The sequence below is a fragment of the Lycorma delicatula genome, chromosome 1, assembly GCF_047948215.1.
Source record: "Lycorma delicatula isolate Av1 chromosome 1, ASM4794821v1, whole genome shotgun sequence".
In the NCBI taxonomy this organism is placed as follows: domain Eukaryota; kingdom Metazoa; phylum Arthropoda; class Insecta; order Hemiptera; family Fulgoridae; genus Lycorma; species Lycorma delicatula.
The window spans coordinates 378453447-378470099 of NC_134455.1; the positions used below are offsets into that span (position 1 = coordinate 378453447).

Genomic DNA, 16653 nt, shown 5'->3' on the forward strand with positions numbered 1-16653 from the left:
AATACTTCACTTGAGTTAGTTTTTAAAATAGCTATATGAAGAGAAACACTTTATTTTTTTCATCTCCTAAAGAAAAGGTCATTGCAGTGATGTTCCTCTGTTCATCATAGCACTTTTCTTTCTACTGTAGGTCATAGGTTATTCAGCTCATTTCACTGATTAACTATGAGGTACCTTTTATCATGCTCTGGGTTTCTTTCATTAAATTTTTCTTTCATACCTTCATATAGATTTTTAAAGCTCATATCTTTTCAGCTTAGATTTTTTCCCCAATAATTATGACTAGGATTTTTCTCAGTTTATTTTTGCCCTCACTAACTTACCTGACAATATACATTCTTGTTATCCTTTCTGTATCTTCTAAAGCTTACAATTTTTTCTACACCGATTTACCAAGAGTGTATTTACTGTAATGTAAAAGTACATTCTTTAATCAATAATTAGAAGGAACAAAACTGAATCTTGGCTTATCTTTACCTTCAGTGGAATTCACTTATTCATTTAATACATTGATTATCAATTTTTTTCGCCCACATTGAGAATCAAATATTTTCTAGCACCCGCCCAAAATTTTTAAACTTACCATCTGTTAAAAATAAGAATTGCAAGTGTTGTTTTTAAGATGCGCTCTTAAAAACAGCAACTGCAATTATTGTTTTTAAACATGACATATCCTGTTTCTTAGTTGAAACTTGCATTTTACTTCAAAATATTAGGAAAACATAATTTTTGCCTTTTTTTTAATCAGCCATTGCCTTCCTAGACCGACCGCCTGAATGCCCCCAATTTTCTGGGGGCCTTCTACCACCCCCCTTGAAGGCCTCCAATGTCCACAAAGGGGTGTTATCGCCCACTTTGAGAACAAATTATTTAATAGAAATGATTAATACACACAATACACTCATCAACTGTTGTTTTTTTTTTTTCAGTGGTAAGGAAGTTCAGATAAGAAATATTCTAATACTACAATAAGAACCCATAATCTTGTTTTGCTAAAAACCTGTGAAGGATAAGTGTAGCTAAGTTTTAACTGCATATTTTAACTTTTTATTTCAAAAATAAAATAGTGATTCAAGCCTCACCATAGCCACAACAGTTAAAAAATTTGTCTTTTTCCCAAAACATTGAAGTCATGACTGCAAAACATTTGTGTATGCATATGACACCCATCTTACATATACACTTACACAGTGTAGCTGCATGCTCAGTATTTCATCAAAATTACCATCATTAATTTCTAACTTTATGATAATTACAAAGTATTTGTTCATTGAATAGCCATAACATTAGTTTTATTCTTATTCACAGAATATTTTCTATCAGCACATCCTCATTTCTATAAAAACATAAAGATATTTTCTTTTATTTCAATGAATGGTTGTATCAATATTTTATTATTTGCGCATAGGATTATTTGGGGTCTTACCATTATTTCTACTACTCATACAAGTACAGAAAAAATAAGCACACTTAAAATCAAGAAAATGTAGAAATATTGTTCCACAAGGAGAAAAAATGTTGTCTTAAGAAACATAATAATTTACATAATTTAAGTTATTAAACACATACTAATTACCTGAGACAATAGATTAGAACACTGCTCCCGATCTTGAGATAACTGCTGTAAATAGTTATTATACACATCATCATCATTTTCAGCCCACTTCTTTTCAAGGTCAGCATACCACTGCAATAACTAAAATTAAAAAAGTTATTTTTACAAAAAAAAAACAATAATTATTCTTAAATGATCATTTAACCCTTTGTTCTGAACATTTAAAAGTTGTTACCATTATCATCCACTGTAGACATTTTTTTTAATTAATTTTTTTTAAAGTTGTACTTATCATTACTTCCTTGTATGAAGTAAAGGAAGTATGATCGTGAAAAATTTCGGTTTTCAGATTTCAACGGAAATATCAATTTCGACCATCCCTGAATCCATTTTGACTAGTTTCAATGTGACATCTATACATACGTATGTATCTTGCATAACTTAAAAATAATTAGCCGTAGGATGTTGAAATTTTGGATTTAGGATCATTGTAACATCTAGTTGTGCATCTCCCCTTTTGATTGCAATTGACTGAACCGTAAGTGTCAGAAAAGCCAAAAATCCAAACAAATTTGGATTTTGGACTTTTTCTTAACTGCAGTAATAAGCCCTCATTAAGAGCTTTACAATGATATATCATAAGCGGTACTTATTTTCACTGGTTTCAGAGATATCAACAAATAAAATATTTGGATATTACAAGGGGAAGGCAAATTGATTCAAACCAGACTTCATCTACTTTTTTTTTTAATTTAGATATATTGATTTATTAATAATTATTAATCTATGATTGTAAAAAAATGGTTTGATACATAATAATTCAATAAAAAAATTAAAAAGTATCAAAAGTTATTAATGAAATAAAATTTTATACAATTTTAATTTTAAAAAAATGTATGTAATTTAATAGGCATACAAGAAAATAAAGTGGTGTCCGGATCAAGTTTTTTTACTTTCCTGGCACAAAGAAAAGACTCTATTGATAGTAAAATATTACACTCTCCCAGAATTCTTTTAATTCTCAATATTCTGAGGTCCTCTGACCTAACTCAAACTCTAGGTCATAAAAATTTTGATGCGAGTTCGAAATCTTTTCACACAATGAAATCTCTTTGGCAATGGTTTGTTTTCCCCGTACATCAAGGATTTATGTCTGTTTCAATACTTTTTTCATATTTCTCTTTTATGATTGCAGTATTCAGATCGTCATTGTCCAGTTCATGCTTTCTCTTTAACTGATCAAACAAATGTCTCCTCTGTCATCACAGCCACATTGCTTTCCATCTTTATAGCTTTTTTTACAAATTTTATTCATGTTATACACCAGACTTAATATCTTATCTCTTTTGTCAATTTTTTTCACCAACTGTTTTACCCAAATTCAGAACTGCTACATAACAAAACAAACAATGTGTGAAACTTGTCTTTTTCAATTTTATGTAACAACAACTTCCAAGTATCTTGAAACAGTAGATTTAACCATTTTTTTTTAATAAATAAAGCTTTACATTAGGAGAAAATGTACAAGCCCTTGGTTCACACTTAGTACACCTGACAATTAATTTTGTGCACCATCCATTAACTGAGAGCATGTACATTTTATTAATAAAAAAAAAAAGAAGGAATTTACAAAAACAAAGTATTTATATTTATTATTGGATTACCTGAACCAGAAAAAAATGAAAAAATTCAGCATCCAAATACCCTCTAACATGCAGAAAATTATAATAATGACAGTATGTACAGATCGTTCACAAGACTGTAAACTATTCTGATGAGGGATTCTCCTTTTTCACCAACATCCCTTTCATGATTTTGATTTCTTCTTCCCTATTACTGGTTTTATGGATGCAGGCCTGATCTTACTAGGCCCTCCATGCTGAGGATACCTGCACCTGAAGAGCCAATACATACTTGGTATCTAGTAGGTGGCTGCCCATAAATCAACTCCGAGATTACCTTTCCTGTCCAGCAGCTGGACAACAAATTGTGCACAAAATTCCATATTCCAAATTAAAAAATTATAAAATAAATAAGGTTCTGAAGTTTAGTAAAAAAAATATATATATATATATATATATATATATATATATATAATAATAATGATGATGATGTAAGCATCTGAAATATCTTGATACTGAATTGGTTAGGGCAATCCAGCATACAGAATCCAGATTATGAAGGTAATATTGCTTAAACATCTTTTTAGTTACATGTCCTTTTGGATTAATTTGTTTTAATTTATTACAATTTAAAATCTAATAATGATTTATGAAACAATTAATAAATCTGGAAATAAACCATAATTATATCACATGTTTGCATCCAAAAAAAAGTAATGAAGTACTTTTAAAAAAATGTTCTAATATACAATATATTATATAAATATAAATTAATAACTTGATCCACGAAGTACAGAATAAAATTAAATCAGATAGGATGACACTTACCTTATATCATTATATTTACACAAGAGTACTTTCATGATTTTCTCACATCTTCAGTTGATCTAATCTTTTAACTGTTCATGTAAAATTACATATTATAAATACACATATTAAAATAATGAGAAATCTCGGATTGGATTCTAAATTGGTAAATATGATCGGTTTAACATTGACAAATACAAAATCTAAAGTGAAGTTTCATGGCGAATTTTCCGAACCTTTTTACATAAAATCCGGACTGAGACAAGGCGGACAGACTTTCGCCTTTATTATTTAATTGTGCACTAGAATTTCTGACGCGCGAACGGTTTAAAATTAATCCAAAAAATATTCACATAGGATACAAAAGAGATAACTTAAATTTAAATTGCATAGGATTTGCTGACGACTTAGCTTTATTAGCTAATAGTATCGCAGAAGCCAGAATACAAATAACAAGTATAGAACTTGCGAATAAAATTGGACTTAAAATTTCTTACGAAAAGACCTAAATGATGGCTAAAGATTCTTTAGTTATTAATTCTGTGAATATTAATGGAAACAAAGTAGAACTTGTAGAAAAATTTAAATATCTTGGAGAGATCATTACTTGTAATTGTAACGAAAAACAAAATTGGACTGAAAGAACTAATAAATTATTTAAAGTGCTACAAGTAACCAAAAATACTTACAACAAAAAATCGCTCTCGATTAACAATGAAATTAGACATTACAAAACTGTGGTTAACCAGTAATTACCTCCGCGAGCGAGATTTTTATTTAGATTAAATCAGAAAAATAGGACTGAACCTTTTCTTAAAGTTGAACGCAGGATTTCTTAGAACCTGCATAAACAAAAAATATAAACACGAAAATCAGTACAGATTATTGCCTAATAAATTTCTGTACGAAAACTTGCAATCCTTAATTGATACTATGAAAAAAGAAGCGAATTTCTTTCTGTGCACACTTGTTGAGATTACCGCAGGATAGGATTACTAAGAGAATTAGCAATAAATTTTGGTCTGTAAAAAATCCGCCATTATGGATCAAATAAATTAAAGAAGACATGCAAGAATTAAATTTGACTTACGAAGATTTACTTAAATCTGAAAAATTAAAATTTGTTATTAAAGATCCGAATATCAACTTTAAAGTAAGAACTTTTAATTATACAAAAAGGGTTTATTATTATAGAGGATCGTAAAGCAAGATCATTAAGAATGACTAAATATTGGGAGAAAGTAAAAGCTAAGAACTTAAAGGCCAAAAGATCGGCAAAAAAGACTTGAATTATTCTGACTGAAGTGGTCCTTTGCGGCCTTAAAAGTAAAAAAAAAAAAATACACAACATTAACAAAATAAAATCTTGATAAATACAATAAAACAAAATTTGTTAAAACTTTGGATGTAAACTTTAAAATCAATTCAAATCAAAATGGAGTTAAAATTAAAAACTTTTTTCCTTTTAAATTAAAAAATTTAAGATTTAAAATCAAAATTAAAAGTTAAAAATTTTGTATATAAAAATATGTCATCAAATCATAAAAATAATAATTAAAAGTTAAGATGATAAATATGTTAAAAAAATGAATATGAGTGTGTGGCTAGCCAATGGCTAGCCAATATAGTAATATAAGCATATATAATATTAGCTAGCCAAACCACACACACACACACATTCATTTTTTTAACATATTTATCATCTTAACTTTTAATTAATATTTTTTATGATTTGATGACATATTTTTATATACAAAATTTTTAACTTTTAATTTTGATTTTAAATCTTAAATTTTTTAATTTAAAAGGAAAAAGTTTTTAATTTAAATTCCATTTTGATTTGAATTGATTTTAAAGTTAATATCCAAAGTTTTAACAAATTTTGTTTTATTAAATTTATCAAGATTTTATTTTGTTAATGTTATATATTTATAATACATAATTTTACATGAACAATTAAAAGATTGGATCAACTGATGATGCGAGAAAATCGTGAAAGTACTCTTGTGTTTATATAATGATTATAAGGTGTCATCCTATCTAATTTAATTTTATTCTATTCTTGGTGGATCAAGTTATTTATTTATATTTGTATAATAGTACAGAGGAATATGAGTCTTAAAATTGACTAAAAAAAACATTATAATTACTGTTCATAATTAACTCACATAATTTTTTATAACCGCAGTGTACATTGTACAATGTAAATACATAATCTATGATTACAAAATTTATAAAAAGTCTGTTTTAATTTATTTATTGCAAAAGAAGCTATCTCATAAAGTTTACAAATACCTTAATCATATGGCTTCATGAAATTCCTCCAAGCAGCTAAATGGGTTTTCTCAAACAGGCATATTTATAAAATGTGTTTGAATTTGTTTAGAGTCAAGTGAACCCTTCTGAGGAAACTACTAATTTTATACAAAGTTTTTTTTTTTCTGAAATAGTATAGTCTGATGGGATGGTATATATGATTTTTTTATTCTTTCGAGGAGACATTAGTGATTTGCTTAGTTTGATGCAATTCTTCATTTCTTTCTCTTCTGTGTTAACTTTTAACTTTTTCATAATTAATTACTACTTTCTACGTTCTCAGTTATCTGTTGTATAGATTCCATTTTTTATTTTCCTCTACAAGTTTTTACCCACCACAGATTCATTTATTATTTATTTAACTAAACGTTTACTTCTTAATGTATGGTCTATACATCCTTTACTATAATTTTACTTTAAAAGATTATGCCATAGGCTTCTTATTTCTCCTACTTGCTGCTATAAAATATCTTTATTTACAACTTCAATTCCATAAAATATACTACTCAAATAATAAATGGAATAGTATTATGTAGTATTCATGATTATTTACTTTGAATGAATTTATTTTCTACAAATAAGTACATTAAGGCATTTTCTAAAAAAAAATTAATTCTAACATCACTCTCTTAACTAGTAGAAACATTTAGTCTACTTTCATTAAAACTTTCTCAAACTGTTCTCAAAATTATTTCTAAATTTTCTAAATGTCAAATTTTACATATTAATACCATTTCATCTGCAATATGGGTAAGTAAACAATAAAATGGGATTAATATATAAAATAAAATTATAAAATACAATTCTGAATACACAGTTATCAAATATGTCATACCTGAAAGCTTGTTTGTATTTGTTGTAACACACTTGTTTCTTTGGATATAGCCTGGTCTGGTAAAGAAACAGTTTCTTTCAAAAGTGGTACCTATAAAATACAAAAAAAAAAAAAAATTCAATACAAAAAACATACTGATTTGCAACAAAGGGATAAAGTTATTAGAATATTAATTATTTTTAAAGATATTAATTCTTCCATATGAAACAAAAAATACTTGGCTTAGGACAGCAATCATTTTTAATTCATATGATAACTTTTTTTACAACAAATTTGAATTAGTACTATTCCTATGAAATAATTGAGATGTTTGGTTTTTTAGAAGGCACTTGTCGACATGTTTTGCGACACATAAAGAACTCTTTCCACATAAGAAATAATTCAATCTTTCAATTTTGAATTTAAGGCCGCTAAAAATTCTTGAAGGCAATAAGAACTGAACCTTTTGAATAACATTATGGTTTGTAATGGCAAAAATATTTTTAAAAAGAATAACAGAATTTCAATTATGGTTAAAGTAGGTGTAGGGTTGACCCATGAGAGGGTAAGAAAGCCCAAACCTAATAGGTATCATTATAAATTATAATTATTTCTTATGTTAGACTACATTAAAAAAAAATTCTTCAAATATATATCACTGTGTTTAAAGTGTAGTCAAGCGGCTGATGAGTTACAATCCATTGAGCGCAAGAAAATTTAGTTCTATTAAACACTGGTATGTATTTTAATTACTTTGAAGGTAAAACACATTTTACAAAGAATGGTTTGAATACCACAATATTTAAATTTATTCAAAGGGGCTGGCCACCAGACGTTTGTGGGTAACAAAGGGTAGAACTCCTCAGACAACATTTTTTAAATCTTTATCTGACAATAAAACACATTTTGGAAAAATTGAAATATTAAATATCTGTTAAGTGGACTAGATGCCATAAACACTCTATTCACTATAAATATTATTTTCTTTCTATTTATTTTCAATTTTTTTGAAGGAAGAACAGAGAACATTTTAAAAAGAGAGGTTTAAATATTGTTATATCTCAAGTTTCGTTAATCAGGAGGGTGCTAGAGACATGAGCACTTTGTAGGCCAAGAAGACATGAACCTCTTTTCTGTTACAAAATTTTTTAATTATTTTTTTTTCAATTAAAAATATTATTTTGAAAAATACCTCACTAAAGTATTGAGGTATTTTTGATACATACTGTTTTAGATGTATACGTGTAGAAGATGTACTTGATTTCATAACAATGGCAACTGACAGAAAATGAGATGGCAGAGATCAACTAGTTCTGGAACATAACTACACAATTACCAGAAGTACTTTCTCATCATGAAGTGGGTGCTGAAACATCTGGTGAGGATTTTCAGTCATTTGCTACCTAATGTTGTGGAAAATAACATGCCCAGATAAATGAAACCATGCCTCATCTGAAATGTGTTAGCAACATGTCTATCTGTTATAACACAGACAACACTGTCTTAAATCTTCTTTGCTCATTACAGCAGGTCCATAAATTTCACACAATTCTCATTGAATGTTGGATACATTACAAATTCCTCAATGTGATTTCAGATTAAGAGATCAAATTACATTCTGAATTTTACACCTGATTTGGGATGTTTATCATCACAAACATCATTAATCACTGACAATGATAAAGCAAATAACAGGTTGCTGACAAGACAGCTGACTGCTATCTAATGAAGTGATTGAAGCTAGTGCATACGCCCAGTATTATTCATTGTTGCCAACCACTTTATTAGCAACCGACCCTCACTTTTGAATCACACCTTACATAAAAAATTCATACTTCAAAGTTTATCTGTTTGTTTAATCTCTATATCATACATTAGACCACAGATAAATTCATTATTTATTAGTATTACTCATTATAATTATCTTCTATAAACATTACAATTTATAACATTTAATTATAATATTGATTCTTTTTCTGATTCTGTAAATTAATAATTTGTGAGAAATGTGTACTGTTCATTAGAGTAATTTTTTTCTATTCTTAAGGTAGCTCTGATTGCTTGTACTATTACAAAATATGTAATATCTGCAAATCAAGAAAACATTAAAAACCATTTTAAAAAAATGGTGCTTAAACTCTAAAACGAACGGTGACCATTTTGACTGTAAGCAATTATCACAAGTAGATACTGATGAAGTAGCGGGGGAAGGGGGGAGAATAAACAATATTTATATAATTTAAGTTCTGTAACAATTAGATTTAGATCATACAAATCAACAAAGCTTAAGTAACAACTTTATTCACTACTAGTATAAATATTTTCAACACTATAGTATAAGTATAAATAATGGTTTAAATAATATGGCAAGTGACCGCAAACAGCATCTTTTTTTAAAATAAATAACAATGACATAATTAATAATTTAAAAGATACATTTTACAGGTGGTTAGAAATTTGTATCTTTTAATATTAGTGCACTATGTTCCAGTATTTAATCAAAGAAGAAATGGAGATTTTGAAGGTCTGGTTGATCGCCTAATCTACTAATTCATGTAAAATAGAACAGTAAAAACAATTTTTTTTTGTTAATATAAACTTATATTAAAAATGTTATTAATTTTTATTAATAGATAGTGAGTCCCACTGTCTACAATCCTAGCTGATCTTTTCAAGAGTAACCCAGAAATGAAAGCTAAAAGAGAATCTCAATATTTGGTTGAGATATACAGATTACACTTTTCTGCTTAATTTCACACTTCCTATCAAGGAAAATTTTATTAAAAATTATACAAAATGAACAACATAAAATTTACCTATAAAACTGAAAGTAAACAGTTGTTACAATTTTTCATTGAAACTAATTTGTAAAGATAATAAAATCACTTTTTTCATTTACAGTAGTAGTAAGCATACTAATAGATGTATCACTGATTCTTCTCATTAAACACAATATAAGATACCAGTTTTTAACACGATAGTTTATAAAGCAAATCACATGTCACAACCTTACTTTATAATAGACATAAAATCAAATTTGTATTGCCCTCCACCAAGATAAAAAAAAAACCATAGTAAAAAATAAAATCAACTTGAAGATTATCATGGCCATGTTACGAAATAGAGCTCTGTTCCAATTTCTAGACATTAAAAATAAAACTGTGATTAGTCACAAAATTAAAAATAAGTTTTAAAAAAAAAATCATATATCTTTCGATAATTTTACCCTTCTCCAATTTATTTCAATAACCATTCTTGTTTCAGGCTCTTTTTTGAATATTCAATATTAATGAATATAATTTTAATTAGCTCTAATTGGAACTATCATCATCTTTACTTCCCCTTTTTATACCTAGCAAAGTTAATCAGTGCCTTTTTCCTTTCCTTTGATTTTATCATTTTCTTTTATTAGTTAATTTGTAATCAAAAGAATGTTTTTTTATTGAATTCAGTAAGACTCCACACTGACTTGTCTGTGAATGTTTATTATAAAATACAAATGAAGTTTCTCTGTTCAGATGATTATAACTTTATCTATGAATAAAACTGAGTGAATTTTACCTGCAGTATAAGTGCATATCTGGTGTGGAAATAAATTTAAAGGTGAGATTCCACTTCTAAAAATAAAAAATGGTAAAAAGAAGGCAAAAATGTTTAGCTACTGTTTTAGAAATGTCCAATGTATTTTTACTTGGAAGGTAGCATCACTAAACTTTGAGGTTGCATTAGTTATAGCACTACCTTTTTAAGATTTGATTTGATCAATCTAATGAAATCAAATTCTTATTACATATCAATCACCAAATGTTACAGTTTAATAAACAGTATTTCATAAAGTGCATAATTAATTATTATAAAACACAATGACTAAGTAATTCTTAAACCACTGCTTCCCTTTTTAATGTTGTGAGCATGCTTCAACAATTGAGGAAAATTCCATCCTTGCATCTAGAGCTTCATTCAACAAACCATGAACCTTTACTTTAAATTAATTAAAATAAATGAGGATTTCAGTAATGGTATTTTTATTCTAAAAATTATCCATTTTTTAACTTTTATAAAATCTACATTAATAATCAGCCTGTTCTCAAAATGTTAAATATTGATTTCATAACATTCTGGTTATTTCAACTAGATAGGTAGCAAGCAGCAACTTAGTCAGTAGGTTACTCACAAACAGTGATGAGATTTTTTTAAGTTATCATCAATGTTCATTTCAAAATTAACCTTCTTTGGAATGTTAAAATACAAAGTAGCATGTGAAATTGAAATATTCTTGATAATGATGTAGCCAAAATTTTGACAAACTGAGAGTTTTTGAAGCAAGAAAATATGAATCACTACTGAATACAACCTGGATCATGACTTTTTTTTGCACCTTACTGACTAAAAATCCTATCTCACCACTTCTCCCCACTGGGGCCGGACCACAATGAAGCACTCTCAGCCCTGGGGGGGTGCCTTCAAACTCATGGGTTCAAGAGTTCTTATGCATCATCACCGTAGACCAACAACGCAAGCGCGAACAAACTATTGCTCTGCAAGAGGCTGTCGGTCCTCGCCTCGCTCTCCAGTTCAATTCTTCATCTAGAAGCTTGAATAGCCTTGGAGAGTCCTAGGACTTTCCGAGGCTATTCTGTCCTCATCTTATACTCCTTACTCGTAATAATACAGGTGGCCAAAGAGGAGATGGAATACCATGATTCCTCATTGTAAAGCATCTTCTCTGGCATTGCAGCACCCAGATGTCTGTAATTATGCCGCAAGAATTCCTAATGTAAACAGTGGAACACAATGTGTTCCATGTCATCCAGGTCTCTGCAATATGGACACGTGTTATCACCCATTCTCTTGAACCTGTGGAGATATTGGCAAAAACAGCCATAGCCCATCGGGAACTGAGTGAGCTCGTAACCGACCTCACCAAATTCCCTCAGGAACCACGGCTTAACCTCTTTGATCAAGCATCTAACCCACGCAATGGTGGATGCTTCACTCCAACAGACTTGGCATCACTCTAACAAAAGGTTTCAGCCTCGCTTTTGTTCATACATGAATACGTTGAGCACCTCATTTTAGCAAGCAACTTGACTGGTGGCATTCCTGCTATAACAAAGATTGCCTCAGCTGAGACAGTCCTGTATACAGAGCACACTCTCAGGGCCATACGCCTCTGTAAACCCTCCAATGTGCGTACATTTCTCTTCAAACTCATAGCTTTTTTCCAGACTGGGATCCCATAAAGAATTATGGTGTTAACTACATGTACATATGTCTTACACCTGGAAGATTTAGGACCACCTACATTTGTGAGCAACCTACTCAGAGCCCAGATGGTCTTCTCAGCCTTCTTTGCAACCTGGCTGACATGTACAGAAAATGAGCGCCTACAGTCGATCCAGAAGCCTAAGTATTTAACTTCATTGTCCGGAACCATGGAGTGCCCTTTCACCTCGAAACGCATAGGCTCTAGTCGCTTCCTTTCAGCCAAGACTACCACTTTAGTTTTGCAGGAAGATAAATTCAAACCCTGCTTGGTCAACCACTTGTCAACAATGACTATTGAACGTTTCACTTTCGAGATTACATCTCTTTCACTTCAAGCAACTACTACGAGAGCTAAATCGTTGGCATATGTGACAATTGAGACCCCTTCAAGATAAGGCAGGCCAAGTACACCCTCATACACAAGGTTCCACAGCGCTGGCCCAACAACCGAGCCCTATGGAACTCCTAAATTTTATATCGAAAGACAGATGTTGGTCTCCCAGTTCATACACCTGTGTTTGAGATATCTCTGTAAAATTCACTGAAGGTATGGGGAAATGCACCATTTCTCCAGGGCTGTGAAGATGGATCCTCAAATAATGGAATTTAAAGCATTTTGGACGTCCAGGAGTATCATAGCCAAAATACTCCTGTAACACAAAGTCCCACTGGCAACCCATTCTGCCAAATCTATGTTGTGTTTCGCAACATCCATCATAGAACAACCTTGCCTGAGCCATACTGCATGTCAATCAGACCACCTCTTGCCTCGACTTCCTGCTGCAGCCTAGCTACAAGTAATCTTTCAGCTAACAACTTAAAAAAGCTGTTTGTCAGGCACAACAATTGATTGTGCTTTCACTAGGACCACTAGGTTTCTCGATGAATACTAATCTACAGATCTTCCACTCATCTGGTATGTAATCGTGTAAGATCATGTAGTTCATGGTATTAAGGGCAGGAATCGGAGCAACCTCTGTGACGATCTTCACAACCTTCGATGGGATCCCGTCTAGTCCTGGACTCTTATGAGGCTTCATACCTCATGAAGCTGCAAAAAGCTCATGTATCTGGAATAACGGCAGGTCGTCCACGACTATCTCCATCCTGGGGGATCAACTGCCCTCGGGAAGAGGGTGCCACATGCGGGAAGCTCACAAATGTGAAATCAAGACATGATCTAGATTCACTCCTCTGAAAGGTGGAATCATAGTTATTGACAGATATCAAGTCCAACACATGGATAAAATCCCCAAGATAATTACCACATGCGTTCTGCTGGACACCAGCAAAGGCAGGGGATTTAGCATTAAAATCCCCCAAAACCAATATCCTCTGACCTCAAAACTCTGCAATACAGTCAAATAGATGGTCATGACTTGAATGAAATAATATTTGTAGATAAAAATGTAATAATTATCCAATAAAAAAAGTATTAAATATATTCAATAAGGATTTTTAACTAATATTGTGCGCTACTATAAGTAAAACATGCCATTGATTAATTATTTTCTAGCAAGTTACATCTGTGTCAGGTGTGAAATATTTAATGTAGAACAAATCATAAAAGTTTTTTTACAAATACCATTTTAAGCTTATTCTATATCCTTTTATTATTCTACATATTTTTTTACCAACCTATCAAAAAATTCATTCCTAAGTAAAATAGTTAATTTACTAAACTGATCAATGACTGAAAAAATGTTAATTCAAAACTGTCCATAATAAACAAGGAAAATAATAGAAGATTAGTTGTCAGGCAGTTTATTGAACACATTTTTTTAGATTTGTTTTGATAATTAACATGCACTTTTAAGACCAGTTAAGTCAAAAAATACTCAAAAAAAAACTTTTCTGCAGTTTCTCTTCAGGTCATAAAAAAAAATTACAGTAATGAAATTAAACTAAATAAATAAGAAGAAAGTAATCTGGGAGCAAATTAAGTCAACCCAGATATTTTATTGTTAATGTGGAAAGAATTTTTTAATTCAGACTTATTAGCCAGGCATAGAAAAAAAAATCAGTTTCTGACTTTTTTTGAAATACAGAGGCTATCTGAGTTTCAAGTAAATAATCATTTGTTTAAATTCTTTATAATGACGTATTAGTAAAGATAAAAGTCAACAAAAAGGCAGAGCAAGAATCAGTGGCATGAGGTAGATTGAATAGATTCAGTGCTTCCTGCAAAGCAGCACAGTATTATGGATTTGCATTTTGAATGTACATGTGAGAAAAAAGGGGGTTTTATGCATTAGAAAAGATTGCTGGTAGAAAAGAACTGTATATCAAAAATCTGATGTAAACACCACATGACTTCCTTGTACCTATTAAATTACTTATACACATTTTTTCTGCAGTTTATTTAAACTTATTTCATTTGAAAGTGAGATATGATCCTTCAATTCTTTAATAAAATGAAGTAACACAATCAATTTTTTTTGGATTTTGGGTGTTTTTTGGACACTTTCGGTTCAGTTGATTGCAATCAAAAGGAGAGGTGATAGATGTTACAACAGTCTTAAATCCAAAATTTCAACAGCCTACTAATCGTTTTTGAGTTATGCGAGATAAGAACGTACACACAGACATTACACTGAAATTAGTCAAAATGGATATTTCCACTGAACTCTGAAAACAGAAATTTTTCCACCACAATACTTCCTTTACTTCATACAAGTAAAAAAGGGCAAAAAAATAATCCTTTAGGATGTTTGGAAACACGTATATACATGCTCATTACGTTACATAATATGAATTTGACAACTCCAACAGAATATAATGGAGAATATGTCAATATATACATTCATTCTTAATAATACATTGCTGATGAGCAGACACATATTTTGTTGTAGAGTGCACCATATACTGAGCTTCAACCACTGCAGTTCTCGTAAACACTACTACATTTTGAATCATGCCTTCTTCCACATATAAGAGAGTATTTATTTGTTTCTTAATTTATTCTATTGCCAATGTAGTGGCCGTAATGATTTGTGTTGAAAATAATGATCAGTCTACATTTGTCCGATGTAAATTCTCTATCAACTAGCTAATTTAAATATTTAAAGTAATAAAATGTTAAAAGATTTCCTTCTATCATTTTCCTGACACATCCAGCACACTATAAATGTCTGTGTGTGATGTCAAATCTAAGTGAGTGGGCAACAAGAGTATAGTAGCAACAAATAGGCATACAACGATGTATTCAGAAATATACACTACAAATGCATCTTGATTTTGTATACGTAAATGGACGATTAATATTTAGTGATATGCATTTAGCCTATTATGTGTCATTATTGAGAAATTTTTACTAAATGTAGAAAACTTTCCACAGCTGAATAGTAAAATGAACTAGCATCCAATGTACAGCTATAATTTTTGGCATAATTTTAAGATTAACTTTATTTAAAAAAATAAATGTGAAGTGAGAGAAATTGTTATTATATAGATGTACTTGCAAAATAAATATATATTTTTTTGGTTTAATTCAATCGTAATCTTTAAGTTCTCGGAACAATCTACTTTGACAAACTCAAAATTAAAGTCTTTCGACAAACCTTCATTTAAAATTTCAAGATATAAAAATGTAAAAAATTACTTTTTAATACAGTATGATAAAACTTCTCGCCTACACAATTAAAAGGTTTGTTTACTAACCAAATTAAATTTTAACGTGTTTTATGAATAAAGCTACAACTTGTAACGTACACAGTAATTAATAAAATATTTAACAGTAAAATCTTGGCAAATATATTTTATTTTACGAAAACAAAAACAGTTCTCCATTAGAAACTGTAAGTTAACCTATACCCACCTTATAAGTACTGAATGACGAATGGTGCAATTCATCAGATAAATCTAAGATAAAATTTCTTTGTTGAATACTTAAAGGCGCTAGTGGGTCAGAAGATTTTTCCCAATCATGAACTTTATCGTAAATTTTTTTATCCAGCGTTAATTTAGCCACGTCGGCCATGTTTCTCCGCTAACATCTAATCATTTAATAAACTACAGGTTACCTTAACAGCTGAGTGATAAAAAAAATAGTATCGTACAGATAATGATTGACAGCTATCAGCTGTTAGTTTACAGTAAAAGTTGAATGATAGGAAATTAAATAGAATCGAATAAAGTACACGTTATTCAATAATAATTTGATAATTTTAAAGGGGCAAAATTGATCGTAATTTCAAGAATATATTTAAAGCTCATTTAATCAATATATACATTTCTTAGTGTATAATATACAGATACCTTCATATAACCTA

At 30.0% G+C, this 16653-nt stretch overlaps 1 protein-coding gene across 2 annotated transcripts in view; it reads right to left on the reverse strand.

Moving 5' to 3' along the window:
* Positions 1-16400, reverse strand: part of Cog3 (conserved oligomeric Golgi complex subunit 3) — a 77965-nt gene extending 61565 nt beyond the window's left edge. The window contains exons 1-3 of one of the 2 annotated variants that reach the window (XM_075353739.1): positions 16200-16400; positions 7136-7225; positions 1577-1687 (exon numbers count right to left, since the gene is read on the reverse strand). In XM_075353739.1, coding sequence (XP_075209854.1) covers positions 1577-1687; positions 7136-7225; positions 16200-16361 — 363 coding nt within the window. In that variant the 5' untranslated portion in view covers positions 16362-16400. Of the gene's footprint in view, positions 1-1576; positions 1697-7135; positions 7226-16199 lie in introns of both variants that reach the window. The other variant, XM_075353737.1, reaches the window with a different exon arrangement.
* Between the last annotated feature and the right edge of the window lie 253 nt (positions 16401-16653).